The 17104-nt window shown below is 39.2% G+C and overlaps 1 protein-coding gene across 3 annotated transcripts in view; it reads right to left on the bottom strand.

Moving 5' to 3' along the window:
• Window positions 1–505: 505 nt before the first annotated feature.
• The window catches only part of CFI (complement factor I), a 49779-nt gene continuing 33180 nt past the window's right edge, over window positions 506–17104 (bottom strand). For all 3 annotated transcript variants that reach the window (XM_082728164.1, XM_082728165.1, XM_082728166.1), the window contains 5 exons: window positions 16769–16872; window positions 16492–16595; window positions 7342–7619; window positions 2875–2979; window positions 506–836 (listed from right to left, as the gene is read on the bottom strand). In XM_082728164.1, the coding sequence (XP_082584290.1) occupies window positions 619–836; window positions 2875–2979; window positions 7342–7619; window positions 16492–16595; window positions 16769–16872 (809 nt within the window). In that variant the 3' untranslated portion in view covers window positions 506–618. The remainder of the gene's footprint in view (window positions 837–2874; window positions 2980–7341; window positions 7620–16491; window positions 16596–16768; window positions 16873–17104) is intronic.

The following is a 17104-nucleotide window of genomic DNA, read 5'->3' as shown; positions in this document are numbered from 1 at the left end:
GTTATGTGGCAGTATCTGTGAGAGGTTTAAAGAGAGGGTCAAGGAGGACTTGTGAAATGGGGAACTGAAGACAAATCTTTCAGGAAAATTTTTAATACTTTCAGAAGCAGAGAAATGGGACAAGAGCTGTGAGGTCAGTTATGTTCCTGTGTCAGGTACTATGCCAACATTTCATTTAGTATGTGGTTTCATTTTTTTCAAAATTCTAGTTTCTATTTTAACGGTAGAAAATGAGACACAAAGAAGATAATAAATTGCCCAAGGCCAAGTAATTAGTCGTTGGGGTTTGAATGCAGGCTTATGTGAACCCAGTGTTAATCAACGAGCAAAACCTTTAGTAGAGTTTAGTAGAGTTTAGTAGAGTCAATATATCCTCCCTGTATAAAGAGGTCATTTAATCACATTTTCTAATAAATAAAGTATTTATGCCTGACTAAAATATTTCTTTGATAATTATACAGCAAAGATCCAATATGGAAGAAGCTTCGCAGAGACCTTAAAAATATCCAATAAAATGTGCTTTATTTTCTTTTGCCTAGAGAAGTACTAATTGCGCAGTATCATTTCAACTAAAATCCGAATCCCAAGGGAAAAGAGCAGAAGAGAGAGATCACAATTTTATACATTGTGCTGAGAAATAAGAGGCCTTCCCACATGAAGGCTAATCCAGTCAAAATAATTGGCCACTTTGGTGTAAACACCTGGGTACTCTGGGCTTCCGCAGTTTTCACCCCAACTCACAACACCCCAAACATAAGCTACATTGTTGACATCCATACAGACTAAGGGGCCTCCGGAGTCCCCTTTACAGGCATCGATGGAACCGTCCTCTGTACCTGAAAATGACAAAGGAAAAAGAAAATCACACATGTCCTTCCATTTGTCGAGGCTGCCATGCCGACTTCCTAGCTTCTCTGTTAATGCAATGCGTGTACCAGCTTTGGCTTTTTTACAGTTTGCTGACAGGAAATAGCACATATTCTCCCTCTCAGGCCCCTGCTGGGCCATAGAGCTAGAGAGGTACAGGCTGGGAAACATTTTGTCTTCTGCTCACTCTCCGTATTTAGTGAGTACTTTGCAAGTTTATACTCTGATGAGATTGCAACGTGAAAGCAGTATCCAGTACTGACTGGGAAAATGATGAAATACTTCATGCTTATTGAGTGCTTAATATGTATTAGTCAGTCATTGTTTTGACCCTAAACCACAACCCGATGAGATAAGTATCATTATTATCCTTATTTTCAGATGAGACAAATAAGGCACAGAGAGGTTAACTAATTTGTCCAAGACGAAACAGCTACTAAGTGGCAAGAGGTTGGACTTGAACTCAAGGAGGCAGAACCCTTTGAGCTTTTCTCTTAACTGTGATAAGTGCCTCCTGGTAGGTTTTGTTCTATTCTCCCCTTTTGTCCTCGGTTATCCTGAACTCCATTTGAGAAGGGAGGGCACAGGGAATGGTATGTTTACTTTCCTTTCACTCTTAGGACTTTCTAAGGTTTTTAAGTCACTGATCCCAAAAGTTATGGGATGTCAATGACTTTGCCTTTCTCTGGACTACACTATTTACAAGTGGTTTTAATAAAGCATCGTCCATACATTACCCTGGCTTTGGTCCCTGCTTTTGCGTCACCACCAAAAGCAGTAAGTGATGTAGCTGTGTTAGTGATGTGGGAAACAAAAGCAAAAGAAATGTAGCTTAAATTAAAATCTCCTTACAGTTTACAGCCCACTGAGAAATACCTGAAACATGCAGAGCATGTTTCCTTTCTCAAGGAATTCCCAGCTGCCTTAGTGTCTTACTGTTTAAAAGGAACCTTATCTTGGCAGCGGCTGCCCTTCAAGGTCCTGAAAGCCTTGCTTCCAAATTCCCTGGAGACTTGCGCTATCCCTCACCCCCACGAATTAAAAAGTATACAGCCAGTCATTCCTCAGTCCCAGACAGCTCTTTCTGCCCACAGGTGCCGTCCTGTGAGTAGGGAAGGGGTAAGGTCTTCGCAGGAGAGATCGGAAGCCCCTGACTGGGCACAGGAACTATTCCTGGCAGAGGGAGACTAGGAGACAGAGCAGAACAAGAGATAAAGGAACAAACCAAGACACAAGAGTCTCAAGGGCACAAGCTTCCCCTTCAGTCCCCAATAAAAGACTGCCACTAAAAGCCCACAGTGGCAACCCATTCAGGACCCCTCTCACTGTGTCTCACTGTGGAGAGCTTTTTCTTTCCTTCCTGCTCACCTCCACTTAATAAACTTTCACTTCAGTTCACCCTTTTGTGTCTGCGAGATTCCTTCTTCCACTCTGTGAAACAAGAACCCTGCAAGCTTGCGATCTAAGGTAGGGGGGCTAGCACCAGCAGGACAGTAAAGGAGATGGTGACAGGGGCCATCCAAAGTGCCATGGCAGTGCTGAGGAGAGAGGGTTTACTTTCAAGCGGACACAACTGAAATGAGCTCATTCAGATTTTTGTTTAGAAAAAGTTGGGGTTTTGATCCTGGATCTGCATGATTGTCCATAAGACTTTGGGCAAATTAGGTAACTATTCCGCGTCTCAGTTTCCTCCTTTATGAACATCCCCAGTTTTGCAGATGGGGATGCCTGCTCAGGGCCCCGTGAGTCATAACTGATAAAAACTGGGATACAAACCCAGGCAGCCTGGTTCCAGAGTCTGTGCTTTTAGTCACCTTACTATATGGTGGCATAAGGAAGATCTGTTTTCCTCTTCGTATTAGCACGAGGGATTGAGCTAAGGGCAAGGGAAACACCAGCCAGGAGATCCGAAGAAAGGGCCCACGGCGAGGGGTGGATTTGGTGAGGAGGTGAGAGGTTCTGGTAGGGGTATGGACACAGATCTTAGGTAAACCACTCCGTGCTTACCTGCACAGACCATTTCTTTTTCATAATAGCGACCCGGATAAAACCTGGAGCAGTTGTTGATTAGGCTAACTTCACCCCACTTTAGTAAATTGACCTTTTGGTTATCTAAGCAAAGGAAGAGAACAGACATTGAAAAGTCGCAAATGAGAAATCTAAACAAATGCTCTCATCACTTAGTAAGCCACGAGGCAGAGAGAAGATGATATATACTCCTTAACACATATATCAGCTTTTGAGGAGAATTCATTAACATATTTAATCACACACCACTCCTATGTCCAGTATCTCCAATCGTCTTTTAAAACCAGCTAAAGGGATGGTGCCTGGGTGGCTCAGTGGTTAAGCATCTGCCTTCAGCTCAGGTCATGTTCCCAGGGTTCTGAGGTTGAGCACCGCCTGGGGCTCCCTGCTCCACGGCCCCTTGCTCCCTGCTTCTCCCTCTTCCACTCCCCCTGCTTGTGTTCCCCTTCTCACTGTCTCTCTGTCAAATAAATAAATAAATAATCTTTTAAAAAAATAGTTAAAGGGCAGTCCTGAACACATGCCTGAAGACGTTCTCTTTTTCCAGAGACCTGGCTGCTCTGAGATGAACAAGAGAAACTCCCTCCCCTCCAATTGCTGAGGCCAGTGGGGGTGGGAGGGTAGGGGGGAGGTGGGAGGGGTAGGAGGAAGGGGGATGTGGGGTGGTGGGGGGTGGGGGTGGGGAGTTGGGGAGAAGCCGGTGATTGGGCTTTTCTCACATGAATAGCTCCTATCATCTTACATCCCTGATTTCTTTGAAAGTGCTTGTTAGAGTAAAAACGACCTTTTAATATAAGAAGTTAAATGAAGAAAATACATATGCAGTTATCAGAGTATATGTTTTTGTGTGTCTGAAGTTCGTCTCCTGAAGTGATTTGAAAGAGGATTTAGATTTTCTTTTCATTTGAGTTGGAGATGTGGGGCTTGAACTTTTTCATGTAAGGAGAGAAAAGGGGCAGATACTGTTGCTGATCCGACAGCCCAGGAAGATGAGAAAAACTTAAGAACAGGGGTGAGATGTCTGGGGTGTAAGGAGCAAGTCTTTGCCCCATCTTCCCCTCCTCCTTTTCCCCAAGATTTCGGCAATTTTTACACTCTAGGAGGGCAAGCACTGGACCTGATTGACAGGCAACCTCATGCTAGCACCAAGTAGTTGCTTAATAAATATTTATGTAATTAATTCATCCATAAACTCCATAATCCAATTATACACTAAACAATTTATGCCAAATGACTTACCCCCTCACTTACTGTAGAAACTATCAGCGGAGAGAGGCTTCTGACTGTCTTGAGAGGACACCCCCTAGCAGTGTAGGGGGGATATAGTAAACTGTAAAACTAATATTCTTCTCTTCTGAGAAGCAGGGGGACACAAAAATTCACCCAAGTATAGTGCAAATTAGAAAATAGTTTCTTTTTTTCTCCTTCAAGTCTCACTTAAAGTTAGTTTTAAGATGCTATCCTTTTTAGATTAAGAGATTTTTTTAAAGAAATTAGTAATTTATTATTATTTTTTTGTTTTTGTTATTTATTTATTTATTTGACAGAGAGAGAGAGAGAGAGATCACAAGTAGGCAGAGAGGCAGACAGAGAGAGGGGGAGGCAGGCTCCCTGCTGAGCAGAGAGCCCAATGTGGGGCTCTTTCCCAGGACCCTGAGATCATGACCTGAGCTGAAGGTGGAGGCTTAACCCACTGAGCCACCCAGGCACCCCAGTAATTTATTATTTCTTCTAACTCAGTTGAAGTCTTTAAAAACTGGGAGCTCCTATACCATGTGAACAATTTTTAATGGCTTGGGAGATTACTCCCTCTCCTGAACTCTTGTTTCGTATACTTTTTTTTCTTTTTTAAAGGGAGAGTGTGAGTGGGGAGGGGCAGAGGGAGAAGGAGAGACTCTCAAGCAGGTTCCATTCTCAGAATGCAGCCTGATGTGGGGCCTGATCCCACAACCCCAAGATCATGACCTGAACCCAAATCAAGAGTTGGACGCTTAACCAACTGAGCCACCCAGGCACCCCAAAGTTTTGTACATTTCTTTAGGCACCTGTCACATTCTGCTGTGTGATGGTGGCATTCATGTCTGATGGCTCCTCTATGCTATAAGTACCTTGAGAACTGGCCTTTGTTTCTAAGTCTTATAGCTTCTATACTCCTTGTTGACCTGGTCCATACATTTCATCAGTGAAATCCTAGCACATTAGCATGACTGTTGTGAAGGGCTCAAAAAAATGTGTTAAACTATATTTGATTAATGAGTAAAACAATGCATAAGAACGTATCTACCAGTCTATAGGAAATACATGGAATAGAAGAATGTGTGAAATGCCACATCAAGGATACAATCAGACAAATTCAAGATGTGAAAATTCCAAAATAATGAACCAGCTTCTTTAATAAATACATTTTAAATAAAAGGAAGGGCTAACTGTTTTAGATTAAAAGAGACTTAAGAAAAATAGCCACCAAATGCAGCGTGCAGACTTTGGATCCCAATGGAAATAACCTTGATTATAAAAATATTTTGTAAATAATTGAAGAATATTAAAGATGGGATGGTTATTAGATGATATTATGGGATCACTTTCATTTTGTTGTGTATGAATGGTGTTGTGTTTTTGCTTTTGTTTTTTTAAGTCCTTACCTCGTAAAGGTATCTACTGGAATTGTCATGGATGAAATCACATTATATCTGGGTTTGATTTAATATGCTCCGGGGGAAAAAATGTGTGGGGTAGCAGGGATATGTTCAATTGTCCTTCAGATCCATTCTCCACCCATCAATGCATGGCCCTTGCCCAAAGAGCCTGATCTGAGGGACTGCCCCAGTAGGGATCTCTTAGCCACTGGTTTTCAATATAAAACCTCAACAGAAGAAGGGAAGGTAAGGAGAGAGGATAATGGGGTTGGGGTTGGCTATAACCTTCCATCCAAAGTCCCCGCTTCTCTTAAGGCAGCCTGCTCTACCTTCGGCTCTTTCTCTTGGTAAATTCTTCCTCTCACATCTTCCGACCTAAGAGAGGCAGTTCTGGAACTGTTGGTCCCAGTTGCTGCATAGCCCTTGTGGTTCCCCAACCCCCTATCCACATCCCTGTAATTAAACCCTTTTTAAATAACCCTCCCTAATTATCCTATTGAGCTTGTGATTGATTCAGAGAGATAAAACAAAAATGGTAGAGTGTTGATAACTGGAAACTGGGTGATGAATAAGTAGTACTCTTCTGTATACTTGTAAATGTACATAATAAAAGTCTTTTTTTTTTTTTTTAAGGAACAAATGTAAGGACATAATGCCATCTGGATAAACTAATTACTAATAAAATTTAGTCTTGGGTATTCAAACAGTCTACAAGTCCAGGTTAATTTAGATACATGTTTTATACTTTTCCATGTGGCAATTTTAAATAATGTGTTGGAGTCTATAAGACCAATATAGTGAAGTTATTTACAAAGACAATGTAGAAAGTCAAAAGGAAGCTAAATTTCAAAGCTAACTCTTCAAGATAAAGGGAAAAACATTGGCTAATTTAATTCTAATCCAACTTCTTATTTAGCCAGTTTTTCTAATAATTTGTCCCTAAGTGTCTACATAGCTTATTCATACAAATGTTCACCTCAAGTCTTCTTAGAAGCTCAAGAAATAATTCCTTATGTTTTCTTCCTCTTTGTGGAATGTGATGGGGAGTGTGAGGCAAGGAAATGGGGAGTGGAGGAGAGAACAGAGGGTTGTGGGATTACTGACTCACCTATACTTTGACTATTCCTTTGAAAACCATTTTTTCTTCCATCCTTGTCTCTCTAACAAACCCATAAAGTCCACGCTATATATGTCCCCATCACTTTTTTTTTTTTTTTCTGAAAATGGTTACCCCTCAATATATGCTTCAAGATCACAGAGTGTGTAGGTGTCCTTTGAAACTCTGGGTCAGGATCAGCTACCTAATTTTCAGGGCCCAGTGAAAAATAAAAATGTGAGGTGGAGGCTGCTGCAAAAATTATTAAGAATTTCATGATGGGGGCGCCTGGGTGGCTCAGTGGGTTAAGCCTCTGCCTTCGGCTCGGGTCATGATCCCAGAGTTCTGGTATCGAGCCGGCCATGGGGCTCTCTGCTCAGCGGGGAGCCTGCTTCCTCCTCTTACTCTGCCTGCTTCTCTGCCTACTTGTGATCTCCGTCTGTCAAATAAATAAACAAAATCTTAAAAAAAAAAAAAAAAGAATTTCATGATGATGACATCAGGGCGGTCCACTCAGCAAGGGGCCCTTTGGAGCCTGGGATGCTGGGCAATTATACAGGTCTAATGCCTAGGAAGCTAGCCCTGGCTGAATGCTCATTTTTCTGGATTTGATTCTATGTTTCTCCCTGAGTACTAGGTAATTAGCCCTTATCCATTTCTATTCCCATTAATTTCAACCCCTGGAGTCTGAAGAACAACTTTTAAAACATGTACCTTTTTCTCGACCCCAGCCAGAAACAATGCATTTGTCGTTAGGTCTGAATAGATATGGAGACCAGGGCACACAGGCAGGGACAGAAAGAGGCAGCTCACAATCTTTTCGGTTTGAGTGTTTTTTCAATTCAATCAAAGCTATGTCATTTTCATAGGTGGTTCCGTTGTACTTTTCATGAATAATAATTTGATTTGCGAAGTGAAAAATTATTTCCTTTTCCGGGTTTAACGAGTCTAGAAATGATGCCCATATTTGGTAATGGTATAGTTTACTGACGCTGTAACAGAAAGGAAAAGGGAGAGACGATATATTGAGGAAAAATACCAAATATAAACATGAACATCTGATGCTTTATCTTTATATCTTCCCTTTTAAAGGACTTTCTTCCTTTTTCCAGATTTTAAAAAAAAATCTTGCCTAATGAAGAAGTGTGATTAAATTTATGGGGTAGAATTAAAGTCAGTGGGTAAATGAAGAGATGATAATCCACTTAAATGCTCAAGGGACATAAAGAACCCACTAGCAACCAGAGATGCCCAGAAGTGAATGAATTGGCTACCTCTGGAGTGAGACCATCATCACTGAAGGTGTTCAAGCAGAGACCAGAAAGCACGTAGCCAGAAATGTGGCTGAGGAAATGGCGAAATCAGGACACACATTCCTATTACTCTGCCAAACCCAGAGGTTCTCAGGGTGGAGACCATAGCAGTCATTATCCTGCGTTTAAGACTGACTTCGTGTTGGGGCACCTGGGTGGCTCAGTGGGTTAAGCCTCTGCCTTCAGCTTGGGTCCTGATCTCAGGGTCCTGGGATAGAGCCCTACATTGGGATCTTTGCTCAGTGTGGGGCCTGCTTCCCTCCTCTCTCTGTCTACTTGTGACCTCTCTCTCTGTCAAGTAAATAAATAAAAATCCTAAAAAAAAAAAAAAAAAGACTGACTTCATGTTAACATTGCATTGTATTTATTTGCTCTCAAGCCTTTCTTCCTGTTGGACTGAGCTACTGGAAGTCGAAGATGGGGTCTAATTCATCTGTGGATATATGCCTGCATCTAGTATTGTACCTGACATATATTTACCGTTTTAAATTTTAGTTGAAATGGTTAATGGGCCAAATATTGCTTGCTCCTATGCCTCACTCAATTTTCAAACTATTTTTTACCTCATGGTTTCCAGCAAATTGGCATTTACCGTCATTTCTTCAGGTAATCACCTAACAGTTAAATAGTGTTGTTTTAGGAACCAATGAAGTGTTCAGGGTTCTTTTTATTTATACGTAATATTCCAAGAATGCTGTGAATCATATTAATTTTTTTTTTTAAGGATCAGAGGTCATGAATGTCATTTAAAGGTTAATCCTGTTTATTCATTCAATTTACTAACAAATACTTAATGTGTTCCTACTGTGCTTTCCACTGGCACATAGAAATGAACAAAATCAGAAATATTCCCTGGTTCATGGAGTCCAGGATCTAGGGAAAGATGCAGTAGTAAATGGATAATGATAATAGTGAAGATATGTATTCTACTGTGTAATGTGAGAGGAATGAATAGCACATGGGGTTCTGAGAACTTATCAAAAAGGCTTTGATTTATGGGAGTTAGGAAAAATTCTCTGAAGAACTGAAGATTGAGCTAAGATCTGAATAAAGAGTAGCACTAACTAGAGAAACAGGTTGGGAAAAATCATTTCAGGCACGAGGAATAATATATGAAGGTTTCTGTGCAACAGGGAGCAAGTTGTACATGAGTAGCTAAAAGAAGTCCACAGCAGGTAGAGCAGACAGCAAGAATTGAAGTCGTGGGGCAAGATGAAATTGACAAAGGTAATTTGCCAATTATGGATCATATGGAGCCTCATGGGCCATGTTAAAAATGTTGTTTAGATATTTTAGAAGCAAACAAGCCTGGTAAAACAAGTGTCTGACATCTTCAGCCTCCCTCAGGGCGAAGTGGACACTTCCACCAAAATTCATGAGAATATGCATTTAAAAAGTAGAAACAACATGGATTAAGACTACTGAGAGTGGTGGTACATGATGACAGTGTAGGAACACCCTGAACTCACTTTATCCCATGGACACACTGTATCTACACTTACATACAAAGCAATACCTCCTGAAGAAGAACGGGAGGCTAACTGAACAACTTCTACACAACAACAGAGGTACCACAGAGAGAGAGATAGAGACAGAGTATTAATGGGAATTCCAGGGGCACTTGGGTGGCTCAGTGGGATAAAGCCTCTGTCTTCGGCTCAAGTCATGATCCCAGGGTCCTGGGATTGAGCCCTGCATCGGGCTTTCTGCTCAGCGGAGAGCCCACTTTCTCCTCTCTCTGCCTGCTTCTCTGCCTACTTGTGATCTCTGTCTGTCAAATAAATAAAATCTTTAAAAAAAAATGGGAACTCCAGACTTGATTCAATGACCTGAAGTTGCTGGTGAGTGCCATTGTCTATCTCCCACTCCCCATCTTGATAGCAGAGATGGGTGTAGGGGCCAGACACTCTGGGGTGGCCTATAGCCTCAGTGACCCCAGATTCCTAGCCCTAACATCTCCAGCCATCCCCTATAGGTAAGCCCCTGACTGCACCCATCCCATCTCCAGCTATCTCACTGAGGCTGCCACAATACAGTGCACACCCAGATACCCCCTGTTTGTGCCCACTATATCTACAACAATCACTCCAAAGTGGACCAGGTGGAAAGTACTCCAGGACACCTCCAGCCTGCACCTGCTTCAGCTCCAGTTACCCCATCGGGCAGCCCCATATGGAGCGCCCCAGCCTGCTGGCCCCAGCTTCAGGTATCCTGCCATGGTGGCCCTGATACAGAGCACCCTGGAACTTGCCAAGCCAGGCCAGTTCCAGCTCCAGCTCTCCAGCCAGGTGGTTCCAGAATGGAGCACCCTGGGACCCCCAGGCCCATACCCACGCCAGCTTCAGCTGTTCCTGTAGGGTGGCCCCAGTGCAGCATGCCCTAAGACCCACTAGTCCATGCCTGCTTCAGCTTTGAGCAGTCAACCAAAGCCTCCAGTACACACAATCAACACAGGGAAGAACCTGCACAAGACCACTCCTTCAAGACTGGGAAAGGTAGCTTTTCTGCCTAATTCACAGGAACAGAGTAAGTCAAACAAAATCAGCAGACAGAGGAATATATTCCAAATAAAAGAAGAAACAAGACAAAACCCCAGGGATTAAAAATAAAACAAAACAAAACAAAACAACAAAACCCTAATGAAATGGAAGTAAGTAATTTATCTAGTAAAGAGTTCAAAGTAATGGTCATAAAGATGCTCACTGAACTTGGGAGAATGGAGGAACACAGAGAAAACTTCAACAAAGAGTTGAAAAGGATAAGAAAGAACCAAAAAGAAATCACAGAGCTGAAGAATACAATAACTGAACTAAAAAATATTTTATAGGAAATCAATAGCAGATTAGATGACCCATGAGAACAGGTCAGTGATCTGGAAGACAGAGTAGTGTAAATTACCCAAACAGAACAGAAAAAAGTAAAACAATTTTTAAAAAGCACAAGCTTAAGAGAGAGACCTTGGACAACATCAAGTATGCTAACATTCACATTTTAGGAGTTCACAGACAATAAAAATAGAAATGGGCAGAAAACTTACTTGAAGAAATAATAGTTGAAAACTTTCTTAACCTGGGGAAGGAAAGAGACGTCCAGGTCCAGGAAGCACAAAGAGTCCCAAAACAAGATGAACCCAAAGAGATCCATACCAAGGCCTATTATAATTAAAATGGCAAAAATTAAAGATAAAGAGAAAATCTTAAAAGCAGAAAGAGAAAAACAGCTACAAACACGGGAAACCCCATAAGTCAGCAGAGACGTTCAGGCCAACAGGGAGTAGCAGGATATATTTTAAAAAGTGCTGAAAAGGAAAAGCTTACAACCAAGAATATACTATTTGGCAAGATTATCATTCAGGATTGAAGAAAAGAAAAAGAATTTCCCAGAGAAGCAAAAGCTTAAGTTCATCACCACTAGACTGGCCTTACAAAAAATGTTAGAGGGAAAGCCAGAACTAGAAATAAGGAAATACATGAAAGAAAAAAATCTTACTGAGACAGGTAAACATAGAGTAAAGGCAGTAAAGTAAATTGGCTACTTGCAAAGTTAATATGAAGGTTAAAAGATAAAAATAGTAAAATCAACTGTAACTAAAATAAGCAGTTAAGGGATACACATAATAAAAAGATACATTTTTTATTTAAGAAATTAAAAGCTTAAAATATGAGGGAGGGTGTAAAAAATGCTGTGCTTTTAGAATGTGTTCATATTAAGTGACTATCAGCTATATGTGTGTGTGTGTGTGTGTGTGTGTGTGTGTGTATGGGAAGAGAGAGAGGTTGCTACATATGTAGTTAATATATATGAGCATCATGGTGAGCACAAACCAAAAACATAAAATAGATATACAAAAAATAAAGATAAAGACAAAAGAACTTAAACATAAAACTAAAGAAAATCATCAAGCCACAATGGAAGAGATGCAGAGAACAAGAAAGGAACAGAGAAGAACCATAGAAACAACCAATAAATAATGAACAAAATGGCAATAAGTACATACCTATCAATAATTACATGTAAATGAATTAAATGCACCAATTAAAAGACATAGAGTGGTTGAATGGGTCAAAAGCAGGACTCAGCTATATGCTGCCTATGAGAGACTCATTTCAGATCTAAAGACAAACTGAAAATGAGGGGATGGAAAAAGATGTTCCATGCAAATGGAAACAGAAAGGAAGCTGGTGTAGCAATACTCAAACAGACATAATGGGCTTTAAAACAAAGACTGTAACAAAAGATAAAAGAAGAGCATTACATAATGATAAAGGGTAAATCTAAGAAGAGACTATAACATTCATAAAGATTTATGAACTCAACATAGGATCACCTAATTATATAAAGCAAGTATTAACATACATAAAGAAAGATAACGGTAATACAATAATAGTAGGGGACTTTAATACACTATTTACATCAATGGATAGAGCAACCAGACAGAAAATCAATAAGAAAACATGGGCCTTAAGTGATACATTAGACCAGATGGACTTTATATATATATATATACAGAACATTTTATTCCCAAACTACAGAATACACATTCTTTTTAGCACACAGGAATGTTCTCCACAGTGCATTATATGTTAGGCCACAAAACAAGTCTTAATATATTCAAGAAGATAGAAGTCATATCAAGCATTTCTTCTGACCATGTAAGTATGAGACTAAAAATCAGTGAAAATAAGAAAACTGGAAAAAAACACAAACACATGGAGGCTAAATAGCATGTTACTGAACAACAAATGGGTCAGTGAAAAATCAAGGAGAAACAAAAAATGCCTTGACACAAATGAAAATGGAAATACAATCCGTGCACGGATTGCATGGAGCACTGGGTGTGGTGCAAAAATAATGAATATTGTTATGCTGAAAATAAATAAAAAATAAATAAATAAAAAGAAAATGGAAATACAACAGTCCAAAATCTAAGGGATGCACCAAAAACTGTTCTAAGAGAGAAGTTCTTAGTAATATAGGTCTACCTAAAGAAACAAGAGAAATCTCAAATAAACCATTTAACTTTATAACTAAAAACACTACAAAAAGAACAGAGCTAAATATTAATAGAAGGAATGAAACAAAGATTAGAACAGAAATAAATGAAATAGAGACAAAAATAGGAAAAAACAATAGAACTAAAAGCAGATTTTTTAAAAGATAAAAAATTTGATAAACCGCTAGCCAGGCCCATCAAGAAAAAGAGAGCGTAAATAAATAAAAAAAGAAACAAAGGAGGAGAAGTTAAACTCGCACCACACAATTAGAAGCGGTTATAAGAGATTACTAATGAATAACTATACACCTATAAAACCTAAAAGAAATAGATAAATTCCTAGAAACACAAAACTTCCAAAACTGAATCACAAAGAAATAAAAAATCTGAACAGATGATTATAAGTAATGAAATTAACTTAAAAACTTACAATACACAAAAGTTCAAGACTAGACAGCTTCAAAGGTGAATTCTGCCAAATATTTAAAGAAGAGTTAGCACCTATCCTTCTTAAATTGTTCCAAAAAATTGCAGAGGAAGAAATACATCCAGATTCATTCTATGAGGCCAGCACTACCTTAATACCAAAGCCAGACAAAGACACTACAGGAAAAGAAAATTACCCACCAATATCTCTGATAAGCATAGATGCAAAGACCATCAAAAAAATATTAGCAAACTGAATTCAACAGTACATTAAAAGGATCTTCACTATGATCAAGTGGGATTTATTCCAGGAATGCAAGGATGGCTTAACATCTACAAATCAATCAATGTGATATACCATATTAATAAAACAAAGAATAAAAATCATATGATTAGCTCAATAGATGCAGGAAAGAAAATTCAACACCCACTTATGATAAAAACTCTCATCAAAAGGGATGCAGAAGAAATGTACCTCAGTGTAATAAAGGCTACAGATGACACCGGTGAAAGCTCTTCCCCTAAGTTCAGAAACAAGACAAGGATGCCCACCTTGCTGCTTTTATTTCACACAGTATTGGATGTTCTAGCTGTAGCAATCAGACGAGAGAGAGAGAGAGAGAGAGAGAGAAAAGAAATAAAAGGCATCCAAAATGATAAGGAATAAATAAAACTACCACTATTTGTTGATGGCATGATAATACATATAGGAAACTCTGAAGATGCCACCAGAAAACTATTAGAACTGATAAATGAATTTGGTAAAATTGCAGGGTACAAAATTAACATGCAGATATTAATTGTTTCTATACATTAATAATGAACTATCAGAATAAAAATAATTCTATCTAAAATTGCATCAAAAAGAGTAAAATACCTAGGAATAAATTTAAGTGAAAGACTATAGGACATTGATGAAAGAAATTGGAAGTGACACAAATAAATGGAAAGAAATGCCATGTGGATTGGAAGAACCAATATTTTTAAAATGTCTAGACTACCCAAAGCAATCTACACATTTAATGTGATTTTTTTAATTAAAAAAACCAATGGTATTTTTCATATACCTAGAACAAAGAATCATGAACTTTGTATGGAACCACAAAAGACCACCAAAAGTTGCAGCAATGTTGAGAAAGAAGAACAAAGCTGGAAGTATCAAATTCCCTGATTTTGAACTATACTATGAAGATATAATAATCAACACATTGTGGTACTGGCCTGAAAACATACACATAAATTGATGGAATAGTGTAGAGAGCCCAGAAAATCTCACACACATATATGGTCAATTAACCTATGACAAAGGAGCTAAGAATATACAAGCTAAAATAAACATGGCATTATATTAAACTAAAAACCTTTTGTATGATGAAGGAAACTGTCAACAAAACAGAGAACTTATTGAATGGAAGAAGAAATTTGCAAATCCTAAATCTGACAAGGAGTTACTATCTAATATATACATAGAACTTATATGACTTAAAAAAAAAAACTAAAAAAATGGGCAGAGCGCTTGAATAGACATTTTTCCAATGATATACAGAGACATACAGATGGTCAACAGACACATGAAAAGATGCTCAACATCTTTAATCATCAGGGAAATGCAAATCAAAACCATCAGAATGGCTAGTATCAAAAAGACAAGAAATAACAAGTGTTGGCCAGGATTTCAAGAAAAGGGAACACTTGTGCCCTGTTGGGGGGAATGTAAATTGGTATAGCCACTAAGGAAAACAGTACAGAAATTCCTCAAAAAGTTAAAAATAGAACTACGATATGATCCAGCAATTCTGCTTTTGAGTATTTACCCAAAGAAAATGAAAACCAATTTAAAGGCATATATGCCTCATATGTTCACTGAGCACTATCTAAGACAACCAAGATATGGAAAGAACTTAAGCATCTATCGATAGATAAATGGAGAAAGAAGATGAAAAATAGGGCAAAATAGGTAAGAGGATTAGGAAGTACAATCTTCTAGCTATAAAGTAAATAAGCCAAGGGGATTGACATACAGCGTAGAGAATAGTCAGCGATACTGCAAAAGCATTGTACAGTGACAGATGGTGCTGACAACTATGTTTCTGGGGCTGACTAGAAGTGTAGCTTTAGCCAAGTTATATAACTTCTCAGTCTCCTTCTGCTAATCCACAAAATGGGAAGACTGACATTTACCTCTTAGGGCTGTTAAGAATATTAAAACAGAATAACATATGGGAAAGTGCCACACGCATTATCTGGTCTGGAAGAGGCGCTCAACAGATGACGTTTCATTCATTCGAGAGATCAGAACTGAGACTGGAATCCCAAACTCTGTCCTCCTGCTGACCTTAACTTGTTATCAACACCTTTTGTGTGTTGCCTTTTAGCCACTGGTATGGACTGAATTGTGTTCCCCCCAAATTCATATGTTGAAAACCTAACCCCCAATATGACTAGACTTGGGGAGAGTCTTTAAAGAGGTAATAAAATTTAAATAAGGACATAAGTGGAGTTGTAATCCCATAGGATTCGTCTCCTTATGGGAAGAAGAAGAAACATCAGGGATGCACACAAGCAGAAAACGAGCAAGCCAGTGCTAGAGCAGCAGATGAGACAATTAGCTCAGAGTTTAGAGCAGTTCCTTTACTGTCTGGAACGCATATCAAATACATGTAAGGGTTTGTGGAAGGGGCCAAAAAGATGTGTGCATTTGAAGACTTTAAATGCATGTGGCTCTTTAAACAAAATCCTTGTTGAAGTGAAACCAGAGAAAATGATCCGTTAGCATCGTCTCTTTATCAACTTTTCAGTCATAAACTCTTCTCAGCAGTTTGGTCCTAACTCTACAAAATGTACAGAGTATCTATTTGCTTTCCCATCCTGCAAATGAGTCACGTGACATATCTTGGTACCTCTGGTTTTGATCTGATCTTGCCATCTGGGATCATAATTTTATCTGGGAGGGAAGACCATAGTAGGTTCTAAGGGCATGGTCTCTGGGGTTCCAGTCATGAATACTGGAGGGGATCTAGCTGTCAAGAGAGTGGAATTTGTCACATGTTTTTTATCTAGCATCTGCCACGATCTCTTTTACACACTTTCATTATTTCAGGGAATCCAAAATCTTTTTGGAGACATTTTTACCTGAGACAGTGTGCAGCAGTTATAACCCAACACCCTCCAATATAAATTCCTCCACATTTGATTTTCTTATCTTCCTTAATTGCCACCTGCCACGGGAATTCACCCTATAAGAGACATTAGTGAGACACTGTGGTTACTGCCATTCTACCAGGTGGTGATAGACAGGCGGCTCTAAGATATGTCCATTGCAAAAGTCCTGGTCTCTTATCATTACATATCTCCCCCACCTTTCTTCATTTTTCAAACTTGGGCTACTCCTGGGAAGTAACCGGTTTACCATTCGGGCTGGCTTTCCTCCTACAACTCGTTTCCTTCGAATGGGCACACTGTTTTTAACTCCACAGGACACTTTAGGGAGAAATGACTTGATCCGTTTTCTTTCTTCAAGAAAGGAAGAGATTGTATCATTATGATTTTGAACCCATTACTTCTTGATTATTTTTGGCACCAAAACAGCAAAGTCACTGCTAAAACAAAACAGGCTGGATTGATTAATAGATTATTTTAGGTATTAAAATTCTGGCTTATCAACAAGGATGGAACTGGAGGAGATTATAAGAAGTGAAATAAGTCAAGTGGAGAAAGGCAATTATTATATAGCTTCATTTGTTTG

Source organism: Mustela nivalis, assembly GCF_964662115.1.
Source record: "Mustela nivalis genome assembly, chromosome: 4".
NCBI lineage: Eukaryota > Metazoa > Chordata > Mammalia > Carnivora > Mustelidae > Mustela > Mustela nivalis.
This window is presented reverse-complemented; position numbering and strand designations above follow the sequence as displayed.